At 41.5% G+C, this 19,262-nt stretch overlaps 1 protein-coding gene across 1 annotated transcript; it reads right to left on the reverse strand.

Annotated features, from left to right (window-relative positions):
- Positions 1–204: 204 nt before the first annotated feature.
- On the reverse strand, positions 205–18,938 carry cdhr1a (cadherin-related family member 1a; the record flags this gene model as incomplete). The annotated part of the gene is made up of 17 exons (XM_079559903.1): positions 205–769; positions 2,207–2,464; positions 2,545–2,773; positions 5,160–5,227; positions 7,083–7,247; positions 8,603–8,755; positions 9,870–10,073; positions 10,793–10,893; positions 11,002–11,080; positions 11,343–11,486; positions 11,598–11,714; positions 13,061–13,147; positions 13,777–13,866; positions 13,940–13,990; positions 14,062–14,207; positions 17,232–17,327; positions 18,860–18,938. 17 exons carry the CDS (start codon positions 18,936–18,938, stop codon positions 209–211), a joined length of 2,628 nt encoding a protein of 875 aa, XP_079416029.1. The 3' UTR covers positions 205–208.
- Between the last annotated feature and the right edge of the window lie 324 nt (positions 18,939–19,262).

Below are 19,262 nucleotides of genomic sequence, written 5' to 3' on the forward strand. Positions count from 1 at the left end.
AGTGAGAGGAACATCAACCAATTACAGCCTGTCAATGCAATATTGCGAAAGCTTTATAGCCTGGCGTAGCATGTTTGCTAATGGTAAAAAAAAAAGCACTTCATAATATGGTGTGCCTACTTTCTCAAATGATTTTAAAGTAAAGTTGGGCATTTGTTTATTGATTTATCATGGCAGTTTTAGAGTTTTACAGCAAACACAGGAACAATCATTGATTATTTAACCGCTTCTGCTCCAGTCTCAGTTTGAGCTCGGACACCAGCGCCATGTTGACCGTGTCCTGCTGCGTCATGGCCAGTTTCTTGCGTGGTTTGGGCCTGGGTGCCACATTGGCGGACACGGTGGGCACGGTCCACTGGCCGTCCCGGGGAAAGTTCAAGGGGGGCGGAGGGGGCAGTGAAGGAGCGCACGGCGGGGGCGGCGGGGGCCAGATCCTCACTACGTTACTGACATTGTTGTTGTAGTTGATGTTCTCTGTCGTGGCCTCAGTCGCTTGATGGTGCTCTGCCTCTTCCACAATGAACTTCTCCGGGTCTTGTTTCTTGAAGGGGCTGTTGAGCCAGGGCTGCGTCTGCAACCGTCGCCTCCGGACTCGCCGGTTTGGTAGGATACGGTTGGACTTCTTGTTACGCATGAACATGACGGTGGAGATGAGGATTGTGACTATCACCATGAGACAAATGGCACCGCCCAACAGGCCGAGTATCTGCAACGGCTTGTTCCTACTTTGCATTATCATGGTGGACAAGGGCCCCCCAGTCATTTTGGTCTGTAAAAGAGCACAGGGAGAGTTCACGTCTATGGGAGTGAAGCCAAACGTTCATTTTTCATAGATAATAATGTCTTGGTCAACAATGATAACATGCATTGATGTTTAAGTCGACTTTCAGAGCCAATTTAACAAGGTAGCTGTGAATTGCATGTCAAGATCAGAAAGGTTGACCTTTGAGACCATTCAGCTGTTAAAAAATGTCAATTGCGTGAACCATGTTTGCTTGAATGATTGAAGTCGAACATTTTGTGCTCCAGTACCCCTTTACAGACCCAAATTTAGAAGAAAAAGTAAAATGTGTAAAAGGTAAAAAAGTTGCACACTATGTTGTAAAGATTAGTGGGATGCTGATGATCTCATGTCTATGCCACAGACCTCCGTGCAATCTTTCTGATCTTGCTCTTTGGTTTGACGCGGGACTTTTTCACTGAGCTCCAGTAAATAAGAGTGGAAATGAGGATGGTCAGCGCCACGGCAACAGAGACCACGATCAGACAGATGACGAACACCGTCGAGGGTTGTTTCTTTAGACGCATGAAGTACGAAAAAACCTGGGATTTAACCTGAAACATGACAAGAGGATTTGGGTGAGTCTTTCCTCAAACAGTAGATTTCAAAAGCTACTTGCAGCCAACAATTATTGTTGTGCATATAATCAATGACGGCACAAATGTATATACTGCATGTTATGGTCACGATACAATCTCAAAGCCTGTGTGGTAAATAGGAACCAGAGAACGACTTGTGTTTTGACAGGATGATATTAGCTTGTGTTTCGTTTCGCAGGTGTGTACTAACGTTCTCCAGTACTGATGTTCACCGTTTTCTCTTAACAGCAGTTAGCGGGGAACATGAGTACTGCTTCCTGCGAATACACAATATTAAATGTTTTCTGCGACTTCGGACTGATTATATTACTGACTTTGACCCATGTGTTTAAAAATACATAGAAACATGCGACTCATACCAAGCGACAATTGTGGGCCTAAGCTCAGGACCTTAACATTCAGTGTCGGGATGCAAGGTTTATCGATATCGAATCGCAATGAACGTTTTGACTACTGCAAAAATCTAACTTCAAGATGCTGAGGTTTTTTTTTCTTTTGTTTCTAGCGTTTGAATGCTACATGTTCACCAATCAGAGTTCTGAGGCCTTGCACTCTCAGGACGCTTTGTGATTCCATCCTGGACTCAGTTTAATCACGTGGCTGTCCCTCAGAGGTATTCTGAATGTTGGGGAAAAGTAAAAGCCGAACTCCTCCAGAAATATATTTTTGAAAGTGTATTGTTCTAATGTGAGGCAATTTGAGCAAGAATATGTTGTGTAAAAGTGAAGTAATCAAGCTAGTGATCGTTGGTCAATCGCATTGGGAGTTTGTATCTACAGATGCAAAATATGGCCACATTCATTTGGCTAACTCTAACCAGACTCACTGCTTCTGTGATGTCGATCTTGACCACTGCGGTTGTGCTGAAAGACGGCTGTCCTCTGTCCCGCGCCTGGACCACCAGAGACCAGCTGTAGTCCCGGTTCTTGGTGATGTTCTGGATGATGGCCAGGGACTTGATGTAGGACTTGAGGTTGATCTCTCCGGTGTCTGCGTTGATGTCAAAGATGCTAGAGTTTGGTTCGGTCTTCATGATGGTGTACTCGATCACATTGTTGGGCACTTCTGCGTCGTCGTCTACAGCCTGTCGACGAACAAAGATGTATATTTCCAAAAAGAAGAAAAAACACATTTGAAAGCCCAAACATTTCTATAATACTTTACCTCTATCTTGACAGGAGCCCCGATCACCATGGTCTTCTCCATCAGGTTCTGGTTGAAAGAAGGCGGGTGATCGTTGAGGTCCAGCACAGTCACGAAGACCTCGGTCACGCTGTACTTTCCCTCCGCGTCCTCTGCCTTCACGTAGATGTTGTACTTGGAGCGGACCTCGGCGTCCAGACTGGCCCACGGCTGAGTGTAGATGATCCCAGAGGCCGGCTGGATCAGGAACCTTTGGAGAGCAGAAGTGTAGAGGTATTAGCTATTCTAAAAAGGTGAGTTTGGGCTATAATGAAGTTAAGAAAGTATGATTGATCATGCTTTACTAAGGTTGGAGAAGAAGAAGTAGTATTTATCATTATTTGTTAACCAGTAATAGTTCTTCTGATATCGATACTGGTATCAGATATTATGCCAATACCACAGATTTTTCAGGTATGGGTAGGATTGCCACCCGCCCCTACAGATCATCTCGAAGACCCACGACTGTATCTTCACTCTGTTTAGTCTGCTGAAAAACATCAGAGTTCTGCAGTTCACTTATCCTGATAAGTTTTATAGCAGCTCTAAAGGAGCAGCTCTCAGTCAGAGTGAGACTGTGTCTGTGCTGCCTGAAGCAGAGGCAGAGTTATCACTATGCAGACTGGGCCATAGCTTGGTGCCTCTTGGAAAAAATGTGCTTGGCCACTCATTATTTTTATTTTTAATAAAACACTTATTATTTTTTAAAATTTTGCCTATTAGATTTACCCATATCATACAACTACATCCAAACCTTATATAAAACCCACCAAAATAGAGTAAAATGTGAATTGATTTCTAAAACTTTTCTCCCTAGACCCCCAGACAAAAGCACAATTAATATTTAGTTTAAACCTTATGCATTCATCAATTACACAGTTTGTTTTTTTAACGGTTGACAGTCACAATGACCCACTGCAGAAAGTGGGAGAAACCTATCCTATAAAACAGGGGTGTCGAAGTCGTTTGGGTCGAGGGCCGATATATATATATTGACTGTGGCCTCATAAATAACGGCTTACACTTATTGTGCTTCATCAGCCTGTGTCACACATTTCTCAAAGTGCTACACAAAATCATTATTCATTCACTCCTCCTTCGATGGCAGTATGTTACTATTGTAGCCACAGGGGCCGCCCTAGGGCCATTTACCACGTGGCTATAATATGCTGTTTATATCCTGATCTCTTATTATGTCAGCGTCCTCTGCTGGACACGAGTGGATTCTTTTCTTTTTAAGCTGCCCCCTAGTGGCTGGAGTGAGCAAACTGGTTATTTCTTTAAATAACCATAACGCCGTACAGGAATGGGCTAGAGACTTATGGGGCTACATTAAATCATCTCACGGGCCTTGACCTTGACACATGTGCTATAAAATATTGGGAGGACACAGCACTAAAAGCCATGTTTTAATGCTGTGTCCTCATTAAAGACATACTTACATTCGTATTTCATAACACTTTCACTTCAGAGTAATACAAATAGTTTAATTATTTAAACTTAACTCTTAATCTCTTTGATTTCAAGAATGAGTTCCATTATCAGACCATTAATTGCATTTAAAGCATACAAATGATTACACCCTGAATACTGTCACGGTAATGTAAACAACAACAACTAGCAACCTCATGATCAATAAAAAAAAAAGGTTTGTCATTACATGCCCCAATCCTGACTTTGACCTGATATACAGCAGCCACAACACCCGAATTTGACAGTAATTCCATGGATTACACTTGATCCAGGCCTCTCAAAGCACAATATTGTAGTGAGGCAGTGTTGCGGAGTGAGCATTTACTCTACCTACCCCCCGCTGTGAACAAGGTAGAAGCAAAGAACAGTCTATTTCCTCCCGTAATCCCATTATGGGCTTACAGTAGACTGCCAAAGATCAGTCCTTACAAGACCTGTTGACTTTCTGGTGTGTGCGCTGCGAGCAAAAAATGTTTCTTTATCAAAACAGATCAGCAAAAAAAAGCTTATTTCTAAACGTAAACTTGAGGGGGCATTTCGGGTTAATCTCCCTGTGGTTTGGATCAACTAAATATGCCGTAATCTACACGAATATCAAATCTGTCCGGCCTCTTGTTGTGGTTTGGAATCGCGTCTTTGCATAAGAAGCTAAAGAGTTCTGAAAACACTTTCACCCAAACACTGCTTTATTTACGGAAAGTGGGTCGTTTGGCGGGACAATCCCCAAAGACTTAAACCTGTCACTTTTCGCCATCGTAACAACTTTCTATTCTTTTACACTGTTGACACTGTAAACAGGAAATGCTAAAGATGCTAAAACAGAGCGTTTTTAGCTTCAGTTTTTGCTTATTATAAAACATGGGAAAAATATGCAAAGGGCCTCTAAGCTCCCAATCTGTTGTCGTTGAAGTCCAAGTTGGATGTAAACCCAGGAAATCCTTCGAGATAGGAACGGCTCAGGTTAAACAAACAGTGGAGAGAAGGGCTTTCAGAACACCCTGCTCTGAATAGTTGAACTCAATGAGAGGCATCTGTTACACGTAATAATATCTTAGGTTAGGTTGAGGTCAAGGTTTTCTATTCTATAAAAAAAAAAACTATTTCTATGACTTGTGAATACTTACAGTTCTGATCCAGATCCGTAGAGAGAATATTTCACGTCTCCCCAAGGTCCAGAATCCGGGTCTGTCGCCTACAACAACATGAGTTTGAAGAAGTGTGTATTATTGTTTAGTTTAGACCTAGGTTGCACACATTGCACACAACCAGCATTTATGTCAGTGCACCAGTAAGGCTTGCTTTATTTATCTCTTTGTAAAGAAAGAGACGTGACAAATAATACAGAAAATAGTCAGAGATATTCAACACATGATTAAACCCAAGCTCAGAAAATGCTCACTCAGCACATTAATTCTATAATTCTATATACTTTTTTATGATCTTGGGAGCGCCTTTCACAATAGATTGTTCAACAATATCTTCTGTGGAGGTTGGAGGAGTGGAGACCTCCATGATCTTGCCGGGCAGTTTTACCAAACCAGACGACTACACCAAACAGACGCTCTCAAAGTAATATTTCGACTGACTACGAACCTGAATCTCCTCAGAAAATACAGACGACGTGTCTATGCACACTTGACACTAGCAATGTCAAAAGACCAAGATCTGGGAAGAGAGACCACTGTGCAAAGCCTCCACCAGCACGTCCCAAAGGTTCTCAATGGGACTAAAATCTGGACTCTGTGGTGACCAATCTTGAAAATGATCTCCCTGAAGCACTCTTTCACAAAGTGAGCCCTAGCATTGTGTGACATTGTGTTGCTGAACCTAGACTTGACCAACTGCAACAACCCCAGATCAGAACAGTTAGTTACACCCAGGTGGTTCTGATAGTGTATGGATATGTCAATGTGGTTCAGATGTATGGCTGTTGATGTTCGTGCGCACACTCAATAGAAGTGTCATTCGGAAACTTGACTATGAATGTGGTGGCATGGTGAACTACTAGAAGCTCCTGGGTTTGATTCCCACATGGACGGGGCCTTTCTGTGTGGAGTTTGCATCTTCTCATGCCTGTGTCTGCGTAGGTTTCCCTACCCTACCGCTAAAAACATGTACAATAGGATGAATGAGAGTGTTAGTGAGTGGTTGGAGGAGGTCGGAGGGGCCGATGACGCAGACTGGTCGGCTCGTCAGTACTGTAAATGGTAAATGGACTCAACTTACATAGCACTTTTCTGCCTTCATTAGGCCTAAATCGCTTTACAGCACAGAACAAGTCACCCATTCACTCTCTCATTACTACACCAATGTACGCAGACACTGAGGGATGTAGGAAGCGTGCCAAATCCTGAATTGAAATCAATTTGAGTCTACATTTCTGTATATTGCTGCCTCACATGCTTTAACATGTGCAATAATCTCTGCATCAGCTGCACTTTATTAACTCTGAGTGATCTTCTTGAACACCGACTGTAACAAGTGAATTTCTCCTTTGTGAGATCAATAAAGGTTTATCTTATCTTATCTTAATCCTGGCCGTGTTAGATCTGGCATATGTCACGCCTACGTCATATTTTCAAAGTCCGTTTTTGCTGTCACATGACGCTTGATTTGTTGCTGCTGTACGTCGCTGTACGTCTGCTCTTTTATCGAAATGAAATTGCCCTGGATCAAAGCGGCGAGCCCGTGTGACGTTAAAGCAAGCCCAGGACTTATTAGCGCGCCCTCCCTGCCCCCCTTCCCTCCCCCCAGCGACCCGCGGTCTGTTCTGAGCTGATACACTGAAGGGCAATGGATAAAAGAGCAGAAACGCCAAAGCCTGTCTGACAAAGGTTCCCGGAACACTACGCAAAAAGTGCCTGAATGTGGTGTTACACAACAAAATGAAAGTGATAGCCATCTGTCCGCTGACCTCGTCTGGCTTTGTCCTCATCTTTTGCAGTTCCCAACAAATTCAAAGCATTTTTCCAGCACCTCACGCCTAGCCGAATAAATAGTGCTGTAGCTGTGAGAGAAAAGCATTTTTTTTGCTATTTTTATTTTACCGTAACAGTAACAACGTCGGTGCCCCCGGGTGAGTTCTCCGGGATGCGGGCGATGTAGTAATCCGCGGAGAATTTGGGCGCGTTGTCATTGGTGTCCAGAAGATGGATGACAATGTCGGCTGTGGCGCTGAATCGCTCCGGCGTGTCCACCTCCACAGCAAGCAACTGGGATGGGACAGAGGAATATGAATATTATGAATTGTGCTATCTCGTCTACATCTACATCTGTCTCTCTTCAGCGTCTATCGATCTACCTATCTGCACTTAGAAAACTGAAAAAGACTATTTACTTTGGTTATATAAAGTCCTCTCTCAAACAAAAACAAAATATCGGGTTCACATGAAGACTCATTATGCACAGAACCCATTTAATTAAATAACCTTATATTAATGCTCTCCAAACAGATTCTGGAATCCATGTGCCTATGAGCTGGCCCACATGAAACATTACATTGACACTTTGCACCTAAATGGTATGAAACGTACTGATCATACTGATCGGGGCATTCAAAATATGTTCGAAATGTTACAAACAATCACCTTAAAGGCCCGATACCTGATTTTTTTGTCAATTACAAACAATGAAAGTGGAAACCACTAAATTGTTGATATGGTCCAAACTCATTCCTAACTTTTCTAACATATTTCTTCACAGGGATGATCTTTTTCTAAAAATGTCCCCAGCTTTCTTTAGTTTGACATTTTTTTGTGATGTTTATAGTTTCACTTCGTTGTTGGACACTGACAGGAAGTGACATAGATGCAGACGGCATCGTGTCATAGAAGGGGGCGTGGCCGAACCCACTGCTAAAAAAGTAATATTTACTAAAGTCACTTCTTCCGAGGTTAGCGTAGCTGCTGCGCCGTTAGCATTTTCTCTGCTAACCCGGATGTACTGATTTTTGTAAATATAGCAGTAGGATCAGCATTTTTGGCTAATGGGCCTGATAAATAAGTATGTTCAGTAACTCTCTGTTGAGTTTCAAAAATATTGATTGTGGTATTAAAGAGTTTTTTGTCGTTTCTCGCACATCTGCCGACCCAGAAGTAGAGCTGTGATGTCACCACTTATCAAACGTTTTGTCTGACATTTTTTTGTGATGTTTATAGTTTCACTTCCTTATTGGACACTGACAGGAAGTGACATAGATAGAGGCAAACAATTTTAAATTGTTGCCTTGCCGACCATCTTGTATCAATGGGAAATGAGTCAAACTCCTCTGGAACTTTACCTTTATCTACGTCACTTCCTGTCAGCAGCTTAAAAAACTGCTTAACTGAACTTTTCTGCCCAACATTTCTTCATTAATTTTGCTTCACTGAAATAACATGATAATTATACCTTACAACAGATGTAATCTGTCTAAATAAGTCATATTGACAAAAGCTTTAAAACCTGTCATATGCACTTTAAGTCCCGGTTTTAAAATGGAAAGAAATTGTATACTGCCCCTTTAACCATTCATCTCTACAGCGCTTTAGGATTCTAAGTCCTGTATATTATTTGCAGCAGTTTGCACCTTGTACGAGAGGAAGTGGTGCTTCTCGTAGTCCATGGCAGCAGAGTCGTCGACCAAGATGGTGACCTGCGCTTCATTGAGAACAGTCTGGGGCACCACTCTGAGCATGCTCCCCGGCCCGATCAGACGCAGGTTGAATTTAGCGTTGGCCCCCTGTCAACCACATTACGTAACGTTACACATCCAGTCATACAAATCTCTATTTATAGTAATCCATTGAAAAAAAAAACCCCAAAAAAAGGAAAAGCTCAACAAATCACCAGTGTAATCCATGCTGCCCATTTAATCAATAAAATGGTTCAGACCGGTTTTGCCGAAGGCGTCACTGGGATATCAGTTGCTTTTCGAGCTACCATATACTGTACATGGAAGTATATTGCAGTACTAAACATTAGAGTGTGGAAGTTAATATGAAACGAGCAAAAAGACAATTGCATAATCCGACCAACGCTTTAAATTTTGACCTATTACGATCGGCTTAAAGGCCTTTCATTCACACACTGTAGACAAAATGTTACATCACAGACCACTTTTACTACTAGTTATGCAATAATGGCACTCTATTTAACGGAACACATGACTAATACGAGCGCAGATAAAAAAATTAAGTCATTCTCTAAAATGTATCTTTTGCACACAAAAATAACTGATACATTTACTTTGCTTTTAATTTACAAATATACTTTGTTTGGTATTATCACAGGTTTGTAATGCTGCTAAACAAGCACAGCCGTTTCTAGCTACAAGCGGAGAATAAAAAATATACAATATAATATGATATTTACAATTTTTTTTGAAATAGGTAGCTTTCTTTTTACATTCATTTATTACAAAATTCTTAAAGTTGAACAATTATGGCATGTTCATCGTTTTTCTAATGTATAAGGAATCGTTCTAATTAAACAGAATTCTCAGATATCGATCAATAAACATGATGGATGATGAATCACTTCTAAAGAGGCAACGTTTGGGACTGAATATCCCACAAGAGTAATGTTTAAACACCTGTGCACCGTTTGTGGGACATTCAATCACCAACCTCGCCTTTGACGAAGTGTTTCAGCTGTTTCAATGTATCGGATCTTTTATAAAAGGTAAAAGTTCTATTGTTTGGTGGTGAAAAGGGAACCCCAAAATGAGTCCTAGTGTCAAAGAACAAAAGTTCCTATCTGCATACTAAACTAAAAAGTTTCCAAGACATAATGTAACTCAAAGTCATAAGTGGAGATAGGCTTTAGTAAAATGCCGGATGTATGAAGTTCTGTACCTGGTCGGAGTCGTTGACAGTGATCTTGAGCCCCCTCAGGATCTCTCCCTCCGGCGGGTGCTCAGGCATGGTCAACTCAAACATGTTCTGGGGGCCTTTCTCACCGTAGAACGTCGGGGGGTTGTTGTTCAAATCCACTACTCGGATCACCACGATCGCTACAGAGTGGTCCAGCGGTGCGCCGTCCGGACTGATTTCTGTAGCCTGGAAACACAGTATTTACAAAGTCAATCAGCTTTCCTCTGATCTATAGATGGGTTTCAGTGACATGACTTTTCCTTTTTATTTGTTTGATATCAATAGATAGACTGATAGCAAAAGATATCAGTGCTAAAGTCCCACTGAAAATTACATGACTTAGAGCATTCAAGCTGAATAAACTTATAGATACAAACAACAAAATGGCTGCAACAGCTAATAAAATGCTAATGTTATATTATATTATTCACACCAGATATTATTCTAAGCATGCTTAACACCTTTATATTGATGAGAGTGGCCAAAAGCAAAGATTCTTTGATAAAACACTTGGCTACCCCATTGTTGACTTCTTCTCAAATCTGAACTCGGACCACTCAGATCATCTCCAAGTTGTAATTACCAGTTCAAGCAGCATTCCAATAAATTATTCCAAGTGGGAGGTTGGAAGTTTACAAGTTACCAGTTGCCTGAAACGCAGCATTTGCACGACTCATAAGAAGAATATTTTCTTAAAAATTCTTTACAAAGTAATCTGTCTTTCTATTGATCAGTCTCGTTCACTTTGAAACCCCATTTGGAACCGGAATGTCCGGAATTTAAAGGCATGAGGTTTCTGTCCAAGTCAAAAGATTAGGGGCCTAATGTCCTCACAGGGGCCCAAACCCAAGCATATTTATGTACAAAGTCAGAGAGGTCTAGGAGTCCTCACCCATTGCACTTACCCTGACATGAATGTTAAACATCTCTCTTCTCAGATTCGTTGGACTGGTCAAAAGTGTGATGTGACCAGTGGATTTGTTAATGCTGAACACACCTTCATCACCTGGTCAAATAAATTCAAGAAATGTTTTGTTACTCCATTTAAAAGAAAGAAAGAATCTCTATATTTCTTGAAACTATTAACTGGTGCGATGATGACAATCCAAAATACCTTCTTCGAAAGAGTACTGGACTGAATTTGGACTGCCGATATCACCATCTTTGGCTTCCACATGGAATATCTCGGATCCCTAATGTGTATGTTGTAGAAAAGAATAGGTAATATTCAGGGGTACCGTTAAATGATACCAGTATGGTATCGGAAAAAATGCAAATGTGCCTATCGTCCACACATTATTGTTCCGTTTTCTGGTTCTAGATGACAAATATTTTAGTATCGGTATCGAAAACCAGGTATGTTAAAGTACTGGTATTGGAAACATTTAACGGTACCCAGCCCTAAGAAACATCAAGTCCATTGTAATGCAAAGTACGTTGAAGGTGTATACTCACAGGTGACGTGACCTCATAAACATATCCAAAGTATGGCGTCCTAATGAAAACTGGAGGAGTGTCTTGCGCATCCATGACGTTGACGGTGAGAGTGGCAGAAGAGGACAGAAACTGTGCTTTTCCCTTGTAATTTCCACCCCCATCCTAAAGGAAAAAATACGTACAGTATTTCCAATTTCTTTAGGGGATTACAGCCTTGTATGCCACCACGATAATACTTCATTTATAGAATGCAGCACACGTTTCTTAAGTTACCTTTGCGATCACAGTGACAAAATGTGTCTTGGTTTTCTCAAAGTCCAGCGTCTCCCCAGGTTTGATCTTCAGGACTCCACTGTGTCTGTCTATGGTGAACAGGCTGGACAGTGGATTCTGCCAAAGACCAACAAACAAACATGAAAAATTGTTCAAGATGAAAGTTTCTCAGTCGGGGCGATAGGTGCCAACGTTAATCTGTCTTGGTAGTAACTTTCTGCCTTGAAGAATGTCTGTGTAAGCTCTCAGTCATACAGGAGTTTCTATTGTTGACAAAGGTTCTTAAACCGTCATTTGTACTTAGTCATTTAAAGTGAAGACATTTCCCTTCTCTCAAACACCACTATCCTCCAAGGACTGGTCGGTGGCTTCAAGATAGATACTCACTGACAAGTGCTTGTGCTTTCTCTGTGGTGTTGGTATATCCTCTTGTGCAGTTTCTCTAATATGCTTTTTGCACTTGTCGTACCTGCTTTGAATTGAGTAAACCACATTGATCCGTTTGTCATGATCATTTATACTGCACTCAGTCTGACTCAAAGTGTTTACTGGTTTGCAGTACATCGGGATTCTGTTGCCTGAATATCCTCTGGATATTTTCTGGTGTCCCAGCGACATAAAGCATAGACACCCCATTCCTCTGTTGACTGTTTGCCCTGTTTTCTTTTTGTTTATTGGATGAAGCTTCTTGGAACACAAACAATCTAGTAAGTACAGGTGACATAATTTTTTGGGAAAATAGGACGGTAATTGTGTCACTACACAACTTAACAGAAGTTTGCTGCCTACATTATTATTAAAATGTGACAACTTCTCAGCGTATTACACAAAGCTTAGGGTGCACTCAAGTCAAAAAGATTTGGAACTAGATAACAATGTGACTAGCTATGCAATCAAATGTTCAGATTTTGAAGTTATATTTTGAAGTTATATTGAAGATTTTACATTTATTTAAATTAACTTAGTACATTTTTGCAGTTATCCTTTTTTTCATCTTATTTTTTTTTCTCATATCACAACTAATTACAAAAAACTCCAATAACATCCCCCAGCAAGATTTGACAAAGCAAAACCTCCAACACAGAGGTCACTAACCACCTGGTCAGCTATAGCTTGTGGAGCACACTTAACAATGGGAACTAGGCCATACACAGAGCACATACAGTAAATCCCTCTGTCCATCTGGACGTCTGGAGTCTGTACGTTCACTGATAGGGCACACAGGTGAAATTGCCACCCCTCCCTCTCTCCTGACCACAACGGGACAGCTGTTGATATCCCAATAGCCCAAAATTGAAAATCCACATTCCCTGCCAACTTTCGTCCAAGCGGTGCGCTAAGCTTCTAGTACACACAATTAAAAGATTAACTCCCTCCCACGAACAATGTCATTAGCAGCAAATCTCAATGTTGTGCCCACAAACTTTCGGCTGATAGCGAGTTGTGTTTGAGAGTAAAATTACCTGCAGGGAGAAGTTCACCGAGCCGCCTGAACCCGTGTCTCTGTCAACGGCCTCCACTCTGTAGATGCTAGTTTCAGGTTCGGTTGTCTGTAAAGGACAATTTTGAAGAGGGGGTCAATTTATTTTCCAATGTTAGTCATGTCACAGCCACGTTTAGTCATTCTGGCTGCTATGTTGGACTCTAAAGTTGAAAGAACAAAGAAGAGAAAGACGACTGCTAATGAAAAGATCTTTTTTTCACAAGTTGTTTGAACGACTCGTTGAAATGAGCGGAATTGGGACTCATCCTCTTCAGCAATCCAAGAGTCAAAATGGGATAAATAACCCAAATATATTGTAGGGTTATTAGGATGAGACATTTTAAAGCAAAATGTGAAGAGAAAGCATGTGACATTTATGGAATGTGAACCTTAGTGTTCTGTGTGAAGGTCCAATGTGAGCCCTTCCAGGTCTTTACCTGGGATTTTTGAGGGATACGCTTCTATACATAGTTTATGTTGATGAAACCAAAGCATCTGATGGAAACCACCCAAACAGGGTTCTTCCTAAAAGAGCCCTGAGCAGTCTAAAGCCTTTCCCATAAGATCCATCCCAATTACATGATCAGGTATCGAAATTCCCTCGATGGTCTTCACAAACACAAGTACGTCCCCTTCCATATCTTCCTTTCTTCAAGTAAACTATCTTCAAAGTAAGTATAGGAGTTTTCGTCTTACCTCTGAGACACTAATCATTCCTGGCAGGTTTTGGAATTCCGGTTTCTCATCGTTGGTGTCCATGATGAACACGGTGACTCGCTCCTCAACCTATGACAAGGAACGCTTGTTGAAAGCCAACATTTATCAGACCGTATAAAAGACGATCTCAAAAAATAGAAACCTTGCTTTGGCCATCACTGATACTGACAAGGACATCGATGGAGTCTTGCCTCTGTAGAAACGGCAAACAAATTAAGAAGACATCAACAAAAACAGAAACAGTGGGAAGAAAATTGTACTGACCTCTCTGTCCAATGGTTCGATGAGTGTGACGTTCCCAGTTTTGGGGTTGACCCTGAAGTACGCTTTGGTTCCCGGGTTAAATGCGAGGCCGTAGCTCACCGTGTGGCCTTCAGGGTCCGTACCGTTGAGACAGTAGATCTGTGTGCCTGAAGGAAAACAAAATATGTGAGTCAAATAAAGTCTCACATTAATACAGGATCATTTTTCTACCAGGAACAAAGACAGCAGTCAAACAGTCAGGTTCAATGAGTGGTTTACTGCACGACTAAACCTTGGCGCTTGGACCCTGGCAGTTAGAGATGCAAGTCATGCAAGGCAGGGACAGAATTATGGATTTGACCAGGAATATGTGTCCCCCTCCAAGATACTGTTGGTGGTGAAGAGTAAATGGAAAGGCTGAGGTGGCTGATGATTGCGCTACAGCGGTGAAAATGGGAATAAGAAGAACATTTCTGTATGTTGCTAAAATTGCAGGAAGAAGGAGGGGGATACAGTCTCTGAACCCTGATGTGATCATTTGACTGATACTGACAAGTAATCGGTCTGTAAAGAACAGGGGTCCCCAACAGGTGGACTTGGGTTCAGATCCGGATCTCCAGAGGCTTCAGTCCGGACCCTAAAGCCTTTTCATCCCCTCTATACACTTATTATCTATGGCTGAATTAACAATTATCAAAGCAATTTGAAATCATTGAAATAAAATGGCAAAATTATCAATTAATTAATCAGTGTTGCTATGTAAATAGACAACCTGTGCTCATGTTGGCAATGTCGAAAGTTTTGCAGACCTCGAGCTGATTTAGTTGGGGACCCCTGTTCAAGAACAACAAGGGCTTATACTAAGAGGGAAGTCAACAGGCTCTTTCTTGTTACGATAAATAAATATTAATTAATATTTCAACAGTATGTGGCAGGAAACATGCAGCTACTGGATAATTACTTGCAACATATTAAAAAACTATTCAGGATGTAAATAATTCAACATTGGAAACTGTGTTTATAGCTTACGTGTTTTAGCCTTGAAGCTAAAGACTAATGTTAATTTTACTCCTTTCTTTTTTTAGGAAACACACTCGAGCTGATGTTAATTTAAAGGTGCATTATGGAACTTTTATGCCAAAAAGCAAACTTGATATTTGTGCGTAATTTACCATTTTGTAACTTTTGTAAGCCTTTTGTAAGCCTTTACTTTTGATCATGGTGTCCTCTACTACGCTCCAGGATCAATTGTTTTGTAGGTTTTCTGGTGAGAGGGTCCATCAGCAGAGAAAACTCTTAAATTAATCATAGAGGCTTCTGTGATGATAAAGGAGCCTTGCTAACCACTCATATAGCCGCTGGGTCACCAAAAGGTCAATTACGCACTAAGAAAACATATTTTTATCGACAAAAAGTTTCATAATGCTCTCTAAATGTTTTTAATCTAATTTTAAAAGTAGTCTGTATGCTACGCTGGCCAACAGGAAAAAACATTCCATGCACACAGCCTGTTTATTATACAGTGTAAAGAAAAAAATAATGATTTTGTCGGCCTTGGTAAAGGCCTTTTTACTGCAATGTAACTATTACTGTTTGTCATTGTCTGTAAATACACTTCAACAGTGGTCTTGTGTCACAATCACAACAAGATGGTTATGGGTTTGATTACCAGGTCTTCCTGTCCCGGACTCCCCTTTCACCAGCACCCAAACCCTGCCAACCCCCAAAAGCTTTGATCGTATGAGTCACCTGCTCTCTCGTGCACAGAAGCAGATCTGACGGCCGTGGATTTGAGGTTTTGTCTAAACAGAAATTTATATTAAAGAATAAGCAAAAAAAAAAGCCTACTTTACTAGGAAAACAGTACAGCCTCTACCCGTGGGCAGTTCACTGCTGGAAAAGCTTTTAAAAAAGCCACTCAATTCCACGGAAATACCGCGGACCTGCCAACCCTAACCCTCCACTTGACCAATGTGGGCTCGTTGTTTGACAAAGAAAAACCTTTGCACAAACAAACATGAACGTCTTTCTCTCACCTTCAGCTTTCCCTAATTCACACTCAGAGTATCTCCCAAATAAAGAGTCACATGAAACCAATTAGTGTCGAACGTGAGGGGGTTATTACACTCTCTGCAAGATCACATCGAGACAGGCTTACTGACTAGACATGAGCTAAAGACTTTGAAGATTAAACTCCAGGGCTATTACGTCAAGTCTTTAATGATGATTTTGTTGTTGTTGTTTATATTATTAACAATGTTTTTCCTTTCCACTTTTGTACAATTTCTTGTCTCCAAGCACCGACCTTCAACAATAAGTAGTCATTTAAAAGCACTTTTCTTCTTGACTTCTGTCACATATTCGTGTAATCTCGCAGTCGATCTGGAATTTTCCTCACCACCCAGTTGGCAACTCGGAAAACCTTTATTACTGTTGCTTTGTTTCTTGTTGAACAGCTACATTGCAGAAGACTGATGACGGGGGTTAATTTCGTAGAATAGAAGTGATTTAGGGAAGGAGACAAAGACCTTAAACCAAAGACAGACTATTTTATTTCTACGATTGCGCCAATTGAGACAAATTGTACTACGTCATTTTGTATGTATGCACTTCTCTTTCAAAGTAACCAGCGGCACCCATAAAAACACCCAAACTCTCCTCTTCAATTAAGACTCCCTTCGTTCCAGAACGTTACAGGCCAAGGACTTATTTTGGGAAACCACGAAAATGGAAAAAGCCAGATAAGGCTCTCGAGTTTCCTCTTTGGAATTTCAACTGTACGCACCACGTCAGTCAACCCAACAGGTCTTTGGCTGTAGTCTCCAAACACCGTTCAAAGAAATATGGCTCTTCGCAACTTGTAAACCCCTGGCCTTGTAGGGCTGAGCAATGTTGACATGGCATTGACAATTTGGGGGTTTACTGAACGATAAACAGCTCAAAGTAAGACAATAACTGCATGCGTTTTCCAATAGATTGGGATTCACGCTTTGTTCGCAACTCCAGTGACCTCTGTCAATCGGCCACTCACAGCTGTGTCTAGACCCTGGTGTGAATTGCAGTATATCGTTTGACAAATCCATCGATCTCTCCATTCATTGCATTGATGTTGGCGATGTCTCTGCCTGCCAGGGTCTAAGGGTCTGGTGTTTATCCATTCATTCAGTAGATGTGCTGATGGCGTCTCTTACCAACAGGCGTGTCTTCTGAGAGGCTGAACAGCGCCATGTTCCCGTTCTTGCTGTACGGCCCATTGTCGTAGAAGTAGGGGGCAAAGTCTGCTCGAGCTGTGGACACACCAGACGAGCGTGAACACTTCAATATAATCTATATGATGACACAGTCGGTAAGCATTTGACAGCATTATACATGAGAATAATTGTTAGTGTTGGATTATTCTTCTTTACTACTACTTACTTGGCTTATTCCTTTTTTTTTAGTTGTGCCTGTTGTCGCAAAGGTTTGGGAAGCATTGTTCTCAATTATGAAAAATGCAGTACATGAATTGTCGTTTTTTCTGCCCAATTCCCAGAGCCGTCGCAAAGGGGGAGACAACCCAGTCAATTGCACTGGGCCCCAAGATGAAGGGGGCCCCATGGGAGCAACAACCAACTGGTTAGTTCATGTAACATGAAAATGGTATTTGATTGCAAAGACAGATAATACTGGCTTAGTTAACACTTGCATTGTAATTGTTTCTACACATTTTTTCCCACCTATTTCCCCACCAATTTTTCCAAATGTATTTTCCAATTTTCCACTTGTGTTCCCCATTTTCCTCAACATTTCTTGACATTGGAGATAAACTCAATATTGTAAATGTGCATATCTTCCAAACAGCTATTTCGATATGATCTTGTAGATGATATATTGCCCGCCTCTACTCTGCCAATGTTTTTTTTTTTCTGGTTTACACATGGTTTAGGCATAATTTAGTCCAATTAAGTCCCCTTTTACACTCGGTTCAGTCCAGAATTTATCTTAATCTAGGCCTTGGAATGTCAAATACTTTATGAGGCATTTCTTAGTGTGAAAAGTGTAAGAGCCACTGCCCTAATGTATATTTCAACTCGTGTAGGTGATGTGGGTGAAGTGTCAAGCTTAAGGACATGGTAATTCAAGTAATTCAAGTTCCCTCTAGTTCTCACTCCAATAAGGTAGTTTAACGATAACCAATTGTGTGTAAGGCGTAAACAAACCTTGATGACCAGGCCTTAAACCCTCCGACTGTTTCTCAGCCACTTTGCCACCGGGATTAGCGTTACGTCAAGCTCCTGAAATACCCCTCTATACATAGGCCTAATCTCGTTCATTTTCTTTTTGTGCATTCTTTTCAGCTCGCAATCACGAGAACTGGGCAAAATGATCCAACTATGTCACTTGGCAATTGCTCAAAAATACATTGTGCCCCGGAAACAAAAGCAGTGCACGGGAGCAGTGCAAGTACATGGGATTAAATCTATATAGGCCTTTGACCATAGACTACATGAAATGACAATTTGCCGCAGATGATCCTTTCAGAGAGTATAGCCGGAGATTTGGTCAAACGATGAGGTGGCAGCTTTTTATAGCTATTGTTACTAGAGTGAGGCATGATTTCAACCAGTAACCCTGAGGTTGGTGGGCAAATGCACAACTCGACTGCGCCACCATCGCTTTATTTAATGGTGTTTTCAGCGGAAAGTACATAAAAAGTTTATTCATGTTAGTTACCAGGCACATTACTCTACCACATTCAATCAACAGTCTGCTGAACAGAAATTAGCCATGCCAGTTAACATTGCGGGCCTGAAGTGTGAAATCTGAAGCCATCACTCACCAAAGCAGGCGTGGACGAAGAGAAAAACATAAGCGAGTTGTTGGACCTCGGCGTTCCTCATGGTAAAAAGTGCCCTCATGTCATCGCAGCAGGTGCGGCGCTCGCGAGGAGCACACGGAGACCCGGTCAACAGACAGGTGCAAATCTGAGAGGAGCAGCGAGAGCGGGACTACTACAGGTGCTGCAGGGCTAATCCAATGACACATCTTAAGAGAGTTGCCGTTGGGCCCCTGCGCTCACACAGTCAGCTCTGCTTGCAAACACGGATACAAGCTGATTATGCCTGGAGAAAGGGTTGCTCGTGATTCCTCATCGTGGTTTGGAAATGTGTTTGTGTTTAGTGTTCTAAAAATAAGGAAATGTAAGGTTCTGTTTTTTCAATCTTGCAACGTGGGAATGGCTC

The sequence above is a fragment of the Gobius niger genome, assembly GCF_951799975.1.
Source record: "Gobius niger genome assembly, chromosome: 7".
Lineage (NCBI taxonomy): Eukaryota > Metazoa > Chordata > Actinopteri > Gobiiformes > Gobiidae > Gobius > Gobius niger.